The 13,161-nt window shown below is 42.7% G+C and overlaps 1 protein-coding gene across 1 annotated transcript in view; it reads right to left on the minus strand.

Annotated features, from left to right (window-relative positions):
- The window catches only part of MTMR3 (myotubularin related protein 3), a 161,298-nt gene that overhangs the window by 12,649 nt on the left and 135,488 nt on the right, over nucleotides 1–13,161 (minus strand). The window contains exons 12-18 of the mRNA XM_065417640.1: nucleotides 9,997–10,202; nucleotides 9,641–9,772; nucleotides 5,891–6,002; nucleotides 4,866–5,061; nucleotides 4,324–4,509; nucleotides 1,970–2,140; nucleotides 539–684 (exon numbers count right to left, since the gene is read on the minus strand). Coding sequence (XP_065273712.1) covers nucleotides 539–684; nucleotides 1,970–2,140; nucleotides 4,324–4,509; nucleotides 4,866–5,061; nucleotides 5,891–6,002; nucleotides 9,641–9,772; nucleotides 9,997–10,202 — 1,149 coding nt within the window. The remainder of the gene's footprint in view (nucleotides 1–538; nucleotides 685–1,969; nucleotides 2,141–4,323; nucleotides 4,510–4,865; nucleotides 5,062–5,890; nucleotides 6,003–9,640; nucleotides 9,773–9,996; nucleotides 10,203–13,161) is intronic.

The following is a 13,161-nucleotide window of genomic DNA, read 5'->3' on the forward strand; positions in this document are numbered from 1 at the left end:
TTCTTCAACTAATCTTCAGACGTTCCCAGAATCATCCCTCCACACCAAAGCTCCACTTCCTAACTAGCATGCACCCAGAATCATCTGACTGGAAAAGGCTTCTCTAAAGAGAAGGGAAGCAGTAGTTACATGAATGTAATACAAGAAAAAAAGCAGTGTGCACAACGAATGCAAGGCAGCCCTGAAGGTGCTATATCCCATATTTTCTGGCCTCCACAATACAGAGGCAGTACACCAAAGCAGAATAAATTCTGCAATTGGGGACAGAACCTGGGATGTTATTTGGGGATACTCCGTATACTGAACTGTGTTTTATCTGTTAATTTATTTCAAACCTATTTTCTGCTCTAATGTGTTTGTTACACAACAATCCAGGAAGCTGAATACTTTCAAAATTGAAATGACCACACAGGGGTTTTGTTAGTCATTTAAACAGTCCCACACCTTCCTCCCACACCAAGTGCTCCTCTCCCTAAATCCCACAACATTCTCTGTTGATCTTACTTTACAGGATGGGATTTCTGGGCTCTAGGCTCACCTGCCCAGAGACTGATCTTCAGGGCTGGAGCCTGGAACTGGGTAAGGGGCACAGGTGTCATCAGCAGGGGTGGAGGGGGAAGAACATGGTAGGTAAACAGCACTCCAGAGCATTAAATTACGCACATGACACACTGGATACAGCACCTAGAAAGAGAAAATGTGGCATGTTCATGTTTAGGAACATTAATCCGTCTCTCTCCAGGAATTTTGCTACTCTAATTTTACAGCTCAGGTTCGCAGTCCAGAGGTTCTACTGGATTTGGGGTCTAAGTAGCAACAATGGCATTTTTAATAATTTACTCGTAGCTATCAAGTTGTTATCCTTTCCTTCAGATATGGGGATTTTGGGAGGGGAAGGGTTTAAATAACGTAGAAAAATCCTTACTTCCATAAACACAGTGACATTTTAGCATGCCCATCACCACAATATCTGAATGCCTAACATATTATTCTATCAAATATACATAAAGATGACTGTGCCTCTCTCCCCCAAGTCCCTCGTGAGAGTTTATTACTATGGGAGAACTAACTGAAAAAGTGAAAGTGATGAAATTAGATATGTTCAAAGACTTCCATAACATTTTTTTTTATGCCAGTTTTTTGACAAAATTATCTGGGAGTTTAAGATATCTTATGACACAACTCTTATCCCCCCAGTGTAACTTGACAGAGATCTCTTGTTGGTAACCATATCTTGTCAAGCACACAAAATATTTTATTACAAGGAATACAGCATATATCTGACATAGAGATACTCTCTATGGCTGCATTTGGTATGTCCCAGTGGTCTGCTGAAGACAATGTAATGTAAATGCTTCAGAAAGATGGCTCTGGTAGTGTGGGAGTGCATGGCATAGCAGAGGTTAGCTAAGGCTATTCAAACATAAAACCTTGCTATGGCACTCAAATGGTAACTATCCACTGGGTAAGCTGAGGCATATCCATAAGAATATACATAAAAACGGCCATACTGGGTCAGACCAAAGGTCCATCTAGCCCAGTATCCTGTCTTCTGACAGTGGCCAATGCCAGGTGCACCACAGGGAATGAACAGAACAGGTAATCATCAAGTGATCTATCCCCTGTTGCCCATTCCCAGCTTTTAGCAAACAGAGGCTAGGGACACCATCCCTGTCCATCCTGGCTAATAGCCATTGATGGACCTATCTTCCATGAACTTATCTAGTTCTTTTTTGAACCCTGTTATAATCTTGGCTTTCACAACATCCTCTGGCAAGGAGTTTCACAGTTATCTTTAGGCAGTACATTCATGCAACAGGCAAAGTCAAATCATCACCCACAGGAATAACTGGGATGCTTCCTTGAGGTGGATATTTTCGGGACAGTCACTTTCCCCCACTCCCACCGTTGTAATGCAGAATCCCTAAAGGGACTCTCCCACAGGTGGTGGGGAATGAATGATACATACAGTTTCTGATTGGGAGGAGTAAAGCAGGTTTTTGAAGGCTTTGTTTGCTGCCCGCAGCAGAGACCAGACAGAACATGTCCTTTCCTGAGTATGTTTTTCTCCTCTCTCCTTCGCATTGTTGCACAGGAATGTACCAAAGAGGCAAGAGTAGGTGTGCTGCACCAATTTGACCTGTACAGACCAATACAGATAGAGTCATATGGCAGCATATATGGTGTATGTGAAAGATATAACTTTCATGCTTAAGAGGCAATTAATTTACCATTCATGTGAGGCTGTATATGTAAGGCTTTTGTGGAGGATGCCATATAAATCTATTTAGCATTTTTTGCATGCCTTCTTAGAAAGCTAATGACAAGAACATACCAGCACAATGGGCTCCTCTCCATTATGCACCATCATATTTGAATTATATAAAATGTTAGGAGGAAATAGAACATAAAGGTTGCATGTTTATTTACATGCTGTGTCTAAAACTTACATACTGAAACCAGGGCCCTGGAGGATATGGTAGAGAAGGGAATTTTTGACACAGTTGTCACATAACATCAATAAAGTAAAAAAGCACAGAGCTGGCAATAATAGGTTATCAAAGAATCATAGAATATCAGGGTTGGAAGGGACCTCAGGAGATCATCTAGTCCAACCCCTGCTCAAAGCAAGACCAACCCCAACTAAATCATCCCAGCCAGGCCTTTGTCAAGCCTGACCTTAAAAACATCCAAGGAAGGAGATTCCACCACCTCCCTAGGTAACCGAGTGCTTCACCACCTTCCTAGTGAAATTTTTTTCCCTAATATCCAACCTGAACCTCCCCCACTGCAACTTGAGACCATTGCTCCTTGTTCTGTCATCTGGTACCACTGAGAACAGTCTAGAGCCATCCTCTTTGGAACCCCCTTTCAGGTAGTTGAAAGCAGCTATCAAATCCCACCTCATTCTTCTCTTCTGCAGACTAAACAATCCCAGTTCCCTCAGCCTTTCCTCATAAGTCATGTGCTCCAGCCCCCTCTTTCCAATTTTTCCACATCCTTCTTGTAGCGTGGGGCCCAAAACTGGACACAGTACTCCAGATGAGGCCTCACCAATGCTGAATAGAGGGGAACGATCACGTCCCTCAATTTGCTGGCAATGCCCCTACTTATACAGCCCAAAATACTGTTAGCCTTCTTGGCCACAAGGGCACACTGTTGACTCATATCCAGCTTCTCGTCCACTGTGACCCCTAGGTCCTTTTCTGCTGAACTGCCGCCTAGCCACTCGGTCCCTGATCTGTAGCAGTGCATGGGATTCTTGCATCCTAAGTGCAGGACTCTGCATTTGTCCTTGTTGAACCTCATCAGATTTCTTTTGGCCCAATCCTCTAATTTGTCTAGGTCCCTCATCAGATTTCTTTTGGCCCAATCCTCTAATTTGTCTAGGTCCCTCTGTATCCTATCCCTACCCTCCAGCGTATCTACCACTCCTCCCAGTTTAGTGTCATCTGCAAACTTGCTGAGAGTGCAGTCCACACCATCTTCTGTCTTGTGGCACAAATGGAGACACAAGAAGCTCATCCAATCTAGATTGTAGCTCACTCCACACTATAGCCTCAATCCAGCAAAGCCCTTAAGAATGTACTTATCTTTAAGCATGTCAATAGTCCAATTGACTTCAATAGAACTACTTGTGTTAAAAGTTAAACACATGCTTAACTGCTTTGCTAGATTAGGGCCTTCAGCTCTAAAAAGACCAGAAGATGGAATTACTCAGGGGATTGGTGAAGCATTATAGAAACTTTCTCCTCTAGGTTGCCAGTTCAAATCCATCCATGTAGTTAGTGACTGACAATAACGGTGTGACTGGCTTGGTGCCCTTGAGATGTGACTTCAGTAGCCTTAGCCAAACTTCTCAGAGGACAATTGTCAATATCAGAAAAGCCACACTTTCTAGGCCGTTTTAGCAGAGAAAGAGAATGGAAACTCCTTCTTGCTCTTAGAGACATCCTCTCCAAGTCAGGATGAAATAGCGTAGCGGAGAAGTGCTGGGGAAGTTTGCATTGCCATTATCTGTGCTGTCCCTATTCTGTGGACATTTGAATCCAGGACATGATTTCTTTCTTTATTTAAAGTTTAAAGGAAGTCCTAGAAGGCCCCATCCCTGCTTTCAGAGAGAACTGATCACAGATTCCATGAAGACAAGTGGTTTTGTCTGCCAGACAAGGCTCAACAGTTGTCACATCTGTTTATCAGGCTGCACTGTGACATAAGGTAGATGGGAAAATCGGAAACCCCTCAGGGCTATTCAGTGTGTTAGCTCTGTCTACTGGTTTAGAAGTATTTAATAAAACAGTAATCTCTCAAGCCACAACTCACAAGGAATGCTTCGTTAAACTCGAAAGAGCAAGGGAACTGCCTCTGGAGCTGATGGACGCAGTCCAACCACTGTAAAAATACTGGGCAGCGCTCATTTAGGTCATCCGAATTCTCACCATGGCCACAGCGATCTGCAAACTTGTGGCCAAAATCCAGCCATTCCATCTCCACTAGCACCTGGAAACCCTGAGGGAAAGAAAGTGTAGTTGAAGGTCTCCAGATTTTTTGTCAGTCCGAATGCAACAATTCTCCAGGACACAGTCTGAGACGTCTCATGGGAAGTATTCATGCTTAATATACCTGATTTCTTTTCAGAATTAATCATGTTTTCTTTCAACCTGCTTTTCTTCTATTTAATTCCCTTCACAATTAACCCACCATATCACTCAATAGCATCCATCAGATGCAGCAAGACTGGTGATAACATTAGTACATTTTCAGATGAGGAAACCTGAGTTCAATCATTCATAGCCTTCCCTATTAATCTGCAAAGAAACCCAAACTCAGCCGTCCTCCCATGCATCAATGGATGGTTTACAAACCTCTATGGTCCTGTAATATGGATCTAGCAGCAGTTTGGACAGCGCCACTATCTGTGGGGTTCGGTCCCAGCCATCCGAGCAGTGCACCAAGACTGGTCGCTGGTCTCTGTCTACTGCATGCACTACCAATAGTGCAGATTTCAGAAGCACAGACAAGTGCTGCAGCCACTTGGTACTTTCCAGTGCTGATAACCAACTAAAGAAAAACCAAGGGAGGATAGTTTATGCTCTCTTTAATGTTTCCCAGCTGAGATCTTTGAATTAAAAAAAATCAGAGTGATCATAATTAAACTCCTATTATAGTACTAAACAATGAGTGTTTTCCTTGAATCTATTTTTCACTGAAATTATCTTGTTAATGCTCTCACAAGTTTGCAGGAAATACAGACAGTGAATACAGACAGTGAATACAGACAGTGAATGTGAAAGGCTCATGGCAGCAAATGAAGAACCAGGAGAAACTATGAGAGGAAAGAGGGTTGAAATGCTGCAGTGTTCTGGGGAAGATTCACAGTCAGAAGACCCCTCAGTTATTGTCACTGGAGGTCAGTTATACCATAGAAATGATGGGCTGGGTCTCCAGGGTGAGGATATTAGGCATGTGGTAAGTTCATGGAGCAACACTAGTGCCTTTCAAAGGAAAGTCAGGCTGCTACACACTTCTGGGGTTAGATAGCATGTTACAATAGCAGTTTTAGAAAATCAGGGGAAAGCTGAAATATTGCAGGATGCACAGATGAGACTAACCAAGCCCACCTGACAGTAATACACACTAATATTAAAGCAAAGGATCCAATTTTGATCCCAGTCTCATTTGCTATCTCCATTTTAGAATTAATGAGTCAGTAACTTCCTTTTGCTCAAGCTATATGAAGTGAAAAATATAACTGTAGCATGTTTACAAAGAGAAGGCTGTGGAAGAACAAACACCTGCTTAATTCAGTCTAGAAAATATCAGGGGAAGAATGAGAGTTAGACACAAATATATAATTTAAGAAAGAAAAAAACCTCAAATGCCCACTTACTTTCCTGGGTCTGGCATCTGTGTGCAGAGCAAGCGCAGCGACTGAAAGCTCTTCCGGATAGAATGGATGTTTGCCATCCCCATGAACACCACTTCACAATTTGGATAATACTCTGTAGAAAATTATAAAAACCAAGAGGAGGAATTAAAAACAACATGAATATTAAGTTAAAAAAGCAGCTTTTCTATAAAAACAAACTGCTGCACTTGTGGACTGATGAAATAGTGCTGTTTAGCACAATCTCCTGTAGACAAAAATTTGTGCTTGGACTTCAGCTGGTATTCCAGACATTACAACAAATGGTGGAAAAACTGGAAATACTGGTAACTATTGTGACAATATAAAGAAAATACATGTGCTTGTTTCTCTACAGAATTTATGATGGAGATCTAAGTCACTGTGCAGACTTATGAATCTTCCTTGCTGTCTGCTGTTAGGTGAAACAACAGGTTAATGCATTATCTTTTCACCTCTGCAGAACTGGTTTCCAAACTGACTTACACCGTAACAGAACTAGCACACAATTTGGTGTATGTCTGGCAATGTCTATTAAGCAGAGGGCCAGGGCCAGGGCCAGGGCCAGGGCCAGGGAGACGTCTATTGGCAAAATGTTGTTGAGGTTTTTTAATTTATTTGTTTTTTTACTGTTCCATTTCATACCACAAGAAGCAGTGCACAGACAGCTCCCCATAGGGGTAGTGGTATTACACTGCTAGAAGTTATACAATGCTCTAAAAAGACTGAGCAATCTGAAAATGACTGTCAATTCATGATTGTCCTTAAACCTTAAAATTAAAGATGATTTACTTCCCCTTACCTCTTGGGAAGACCAAAGAGGTTACTTACTTCACCCCATCTACTCTGTGGAAGTGACAAGTGTCACTCAGATGAGAAATACTCAAGGCTGCAGTAGACAGAGAATGGAAGGGACTATTTGTGCAAGTCCTAAGAAGCTTTCCTCTGGACAAACCTGTAGTCTATACTCAAACTACTCACCCTAGATGGGTTGGCAGAATCAGTGCAGATACTCATAGGAAGTGCTCAGGCTCAGCATGTTTCAGGATCATGCCCTTTAGATGACCATCCCTAAGTTTATCTTACTTCTGTACTATGCATCTGACCAGTTGATTAGCAGATTAAATAAACTGCCTCATATGAAATACACTGTATGTCCTGAGGGAATGGACTTTAAATAATATCAGGCTGCAGTTCTGTCAGGTGTGGCCTACTAGTATCGTCTTCTTCCTGGACCACAGGCACATCTTACACACACACAGAGGACTTTAACAGATGCCTCCAACTTTGTGCTTGCATCTGTAGACCACATACATTGGATCCCAGAGCTCCTGGAGATCTATCCTTTAGCCCACACAGCCTGGATGATTTGGTGCAATTTGCAAGCCAGTAAATATTGCGTGCAACTCTTTGACTTTATATTCTTTTACTTTGCTACAAACTGAGGAGAGAGATCCACAAAATTCAACAGGGTTAATTGCTGATCCGAACGTAAATAGTATTGTACGCATATCCCAGATCTTTCAGGCTAAACTTTAGAACCAGATTGTGCCATTTAGCCAGTGATCTACATTGGGAATGGTGTGGAGCAGTACTGCCCCATGTGGAGCTCCAGGAGGCACCATCTTCCGCTCCCCACCAAATGCCCTGATGTGCAGGAGAGTGCACAGGATGAACCATTTCCTGTAATGTGCCCCCCCTGCCCCCTGCAATGCCTTGCTAGCTCCAAAGGCAGTGCGGAGGGCCCCTCTTCTTCAGGGACCTCTTTAGGAAGGATTGCATCCTATGACTGCATGGAGCGCACAATCCCTAGCCCTTGCGTAGAGCGGGGAAGAAGGCACCTTTCCTCTACCACCTCTAATCACCATGCTAAAGCCAGGGATAATGTGGCCTTTTCTGAGCCATGAAGACAATATCCAAACTATTTTTTAAAAGTCATCAATATTTGAAGATGAAGCATATGGTCTGTGAAAGGCCAACAAACTGCTCCTTACAAAGGCTGTTACACTTAATGGTTGTATTCTGACTTCATCTCCAGAGTGTACTGTTGGATTGACTGTATTTTATTAAAAATGTGACCAAGATGTGGGTATCAAATTTAATGAAGCTAACATAGCTGTCTGGAAATTCCCTACAAACTGTTCAAGCATCCTCATCTTGAAACTCAAGATAAGTTGCTGTACTGCATTGTGCTTTCCATTTAGACATTTCATTCCATTAATCATGAGTTCCTTTATACTTTTTGGAAGCTATATGGACATTTAAGCTCCCTCTCTCACCACCAGCAGCTATGCCCCAAAGTGCAGCTATTCTGATCAAAGATCTCAGAGGGTCACCTTAGATATTACTGAAATAGCTTTGCCTTTCCTACCTGTAATTTTCCTGTCTGGTATTCTCCCATATTCTCCAATGATGGAATTTAACCAGGATGTATTCCCATCTGCTAATGGTCATCAAAAAGCTTCCTGCTCATACTACCCACAATTCACAAATGGTGACAAAGAACATGGTGTGACGAACTGGGACTGTTCTTACTGTGGTCTTTGAATGCTGACAGGGGAGTGTGGCTAGGATAGTCTGCAATGGGGGATGGGAGACTGACCTACAGAGAATACCTGAGCATGTAACATGAGAACCCAGGAAGGGGTTAGAGGCCAGGTGACACCTTTGCCCGGGAAACTGAACAAAGGCTGTGGGAGGGGTCGTTGAAGGGAGAGTTTCGGGAGCTGGCTGGTGATATGGCTGGGAGGCAGACGGGGCTCTGACCTCCCAAGGGGGCTGGGGTGCCTTGGGACCCCAAGATGGACCTAACTGAGGGGGTCCTGTTGTCTGTGCCTGCAAGACCTGTCTTGGACTGTGTTCCTGTCGTCTAAATAAACCTTCTGCTTTACTGGCTGGCTGAGAGTCATGGTGAATCGCAGGAAGCCGGGGGTGCAGGGTCTTGTGTCCCCCCACACTCCGTGACACATGGAATGTAATAATCCTTGGTAAACTTCACAAATGCAGGATAAATAAGTATTTTAATTACATTTGTATATGGGAGCTGTTCCAGAAATACTAAGAGTGCTGTGTCTCTGCAAAAAAGTTTCCCCATGTATAACAATCCTGCAACACTATTACCCACTATGGTTTATTGAGTTTTGTTTTGGATTTTCTCTTGTATTTTTATAGTTAATCTATACATTAATCTTTAGTGTGTTTTTATATTGCATGTAAGTTTAAATATATGATTCAGTGAAGAAAGACTATTCAACATACTGTACATAGTTCAGTGTTAATTGTATATTGTTACTGATTTAGTCTTACGCTTTGAAGCACAGCATCAACTGGCAACTAACTCTGTCCCTTTCAAGTAAGTACAGGCTGACTACACTGAGTTTTCATGCTCACTGATAGCTATATCGATACAAACTTTCATGCAATGCATTACACCAGTGTAAAAAGTTTTGGCTTGCAGCCATGTGACTCTAAAGGCTTGCAACACTGTTGTAACTACACTTCGTGGTGCAAAACCCCTTGCTGTAGACGAGCCCCATGTCCCTTTAAATGTGTATCTGTCCTTTTGACTACCTTCATATAATCATAGAATCATAGAATATCAGGGTTGGAAGGGACCTCAGAAGGTCATCTAGTCCAACCCCCTGCTCAAAGCAGGATCAATCCCCAACTAAATCATCCCAGCCAGAGCTTTGTCAAGCTGATATATAAACTGATATGAGAGCAAACACTACTTACCTGGGCACTCACAGCCTCCACCTTTGGCTCTGTTAGCCACAGCAGCTGCATAAGAACGTGCATCCAAGATCAAAAGCTTCTGAGGCTGGATGGCCAAACTTTCTGCTCCTGAAGCATTAGAAATTGAGGAATCTATGGAAAGAAAAAGGACAACCAAAGAGTAATTAAACAAATACTTTGACACTATCTGCAACAAAGTCATACAGGAACCACAATGTGCATGCACTGTGCACAGAGGAATCCTACACACTCTGTAAACACACAGTCACTCCCACATATCTTATACTATACACAGGAGATCACACTCACACACAAAGCTCTAGCCATTTCAGAAATGGATGGGCTGATGAACTCACCAAATTCCACATCAGAGAGGTCCCCTCCATTGGAGAAGTCTCTGGAACAGTTTCCATTCATTAATTTGCTGCTTTTGGACCTAGCGTCTGAGGCACATGCTTTGGCCACTGACTGGACAAGGTGTTCGTCATCTGCATTTCTCCAGCCCCACCAGCTGACTTCGGGCTGTCCACAACGGGAAATTACTGCCCCATTACACTGGTGCCTACACAGGAAAGAGTAAGAACAGCTAACTATACCCATCACATTAGCGCCCTAAATAAAGAATCAGTAGAAACTAAACCACATAGAACATTAGAAATTAACTAGCTCGCTGCAGAGTTTTACATCATATCAGTGTTCTAGAGGCACATATACCCTACAGATTTATATAGAATCCAAGAATGCTCCATAGGAAGGTGTTCCACACTGGTAAGATAGTTGAGTCAATTGCTGTAATATGAAAGGATTAAATATGACAAACATAAGTCACTCTTGGTGCCCCGGGATATGGCTACACTGCAGTTAGACACCCGCAGCTAGCCTGTGCCAGCTGACTCGGACTCACAGGGCTCTGACTACACGACTGTTTAACTGCAGTGTAGATGTTCGGGCTCAGGCTTCAGCCCAAGCACGGAGACCATCCCAAGCCCAGACGTCTAAACTGCAATTAAACAGCTCTGCAGCCCGAGCCCCATGAACCTGAGTCAGCTGGCGCAGGCCAGCTGCAGGTATTTAATTGCAGTGTAGACATACCCCAGATCTCAGAAGGGGGGTGAACCTGTAGACCTTGGTGTGCCTGCTGTATGATTATGCCTAAGCATAACTTGAAGACTTATTTCTGTGCATGGACAGTGTCCTCTTGTGAGCCCTCACTGTGCCCTGGGTGTTCTTGTAAAGACGTACAGATTCTGCATTGGTTCTGTACTGCAAGTATTATTGCACTGGCAAAAGGAAAATAGCTCATTTCCCACCTTTTCACAAGGGATGTTAAATATCTATAGCTTGGCTTATTCTGAGGCATGTTATATGCGCCTTGTTTGAAAATATTGACTAAGGGTATGTCTACATTGCATTAAAACACCTGTGGCTGGCCCAGGTGAGCTGACCCAGGCTCCCAGGTCAGCTGACACTGGCCAGCTGCAGGTGTTTTATTGCAGTATAGACATACCCTCCGCGTTCCTGTCAGTGAAGAGAAATGCTTCTGAGTAATTATAAGAGAAACTAGATTGGAGACTATAAAAGCACAAGGGGAATTTTCTGTCTTATATTCTTCCCTGCCCTGTCTCTCCCAGGACTACTCCTCTTTCTCAAGATTCCTTTATGACAGATACTACCATTTCTCTAACAGACAGCAGGTGGATGGGGTTCCCTTTGTAGCCTCTCAACACTGATCACAACATGACAAGAGTTGTTTAAAAAGTAACACAGACATTTCCTGAATCTGGGGGCTTCTCGTACCAGGCTGGCGATGGTGCTGCAGAGACAAGATTTCCCTATATTCAGTGTTGTGCTGCAACTAAACTTTTCACGTGCTTCATGAGGACAGATCAGTCAAAAGAAAACAAGTGTCATGATGGAAAATTAAGAGCTTGAGTCTGTACACCTGTACTCATGTGATTAGTCCTTACTCACTCAAGCAGTTCCATTGACCTAAGTGGATGTATGTGCATGAGTAAGGACTGCTTGTGTGAGTAAGGGTTAGCAGGATCCTAGAACTGGATGTGTGCAAGATTTAGTTTGTAAGTAACAAAGCACCTCAGCAGTAAAATTTGCTACAGATGTCAATCAAGCAAACTTTAAAGAATAAAATACTCTTTGTTACTGGGATATTTCTACTGCCTCTAAAATGCAAGTGATATAAACTATAAAAGCTCTGTGTATGCATAATGGTGCAGAGGACTAGAAAGTCAGGGAGAGAGGTGACACTATCAATATAGTATGTCATGTGACAGTGAGATCACCGAAGAAAGGAGTGATTGAAAGTGGCTGTTTATCTGGTGCTTTTTGGGCAATGACAAACTCACAGTAAAATTAGTTTTGTTTATTTACAACAAAAATTCTCCAAGTCTATATAATCTTTGTATATATGAACAACAGTTTACTTTAAAGTCTCAACTAATTTTCAATTTTATTACAAATAAAGTGAAGATTTTGATATAAAGGGAAGGCATCTGACCACCACAAACATGTTGTTTTTAAACAAGCTTCTGGAGAACCACTTCCACTGCCTGTATAAACAAAAAATTCAAAAGTGTTTTGTTTTTTTAAATATAATGACATTTGCCTTTTTGTTATTTTCTAAGTGCTGGTGCATCCTTGGGATACATACTCTCACTTCCATCCATCAAAGGGTTTACATCTGGCTAGATATTCTCTACAAAACTCTCCTTGAATTTCACTAATACTTTGCATTCAAAGGATCTCTATGAATGTTAACAAAGGAGGTTTAAGTATCATTATTACCATTTTGCAGATGGTGAACCCAAAGTAGAATTCAAGAACAGGACACATGTCTTCTGACCACCAGTTTAGTATTGTATCCACTGGATCACACTACTACTTATTTACATAGTTTATTTCTGTTTCATTTCAGGCAAATTGCAGATACACATTCCTTAAATGAGGTTCCCCTAAAGCAAGGCCACACATGCCAAGGAGCACTGTCAGAGCCAGAATCCACGTTTGAAAAGCATGCATGCATCAACTCTAGTTTCATCTTCTTAAGGCACATTAAAGGAAGGTATTTTACCAGTTTTCTTGCCAGAAACAAGCTTCACTTGAACCAACAGGTTTTTAATCCCCTCTAACCAGCAAATTGCATGAAACAGTAGGCCTATAAATGTTTTGAATCATTAGGCCAAATCTAAAGTAAACCTGCAGATCTATAATACCCTTCATCAGCAAGAAGCCCTACCTGAACTTGCAGGTCTGTAACCATTGCCTAGACCAACGTTTCTCAAATGTGCCCACCACAACCTCCTGGGCAGTGATGGGGGCAGGGAAGCAAAGCATCGGCCCCTCCCTCTCCCCCTCCCCCTCCCTCTTTGTTGCTCCTGGATGCGTAGCCCTGCACTGCCTCTGGAGAGAGGTGGGGCACAATGCTGGAGGAGCAAGGTGAGTTCTTGACACACCTTAGAGGGAGCGGGGGTTGGGCGGCAGGCTCCAGTAGTGGGAATTCAGGA

The sequence above is a fragment of the Emys orbicularis genome, chromosome 16 (genome assembly GCF_028017835.1).
Source record: "Emys orbicularis isolate rEmyOrb1 chromosome 16, rEmyOrb1.hap1, whole genome shotgun sequence".
In the NCBI taxonomy this organism is placed as follows: Eukaryota; Metazoa; Chordata; order Testudines; family Emydidae; genus Emys; species Emys orbicularis.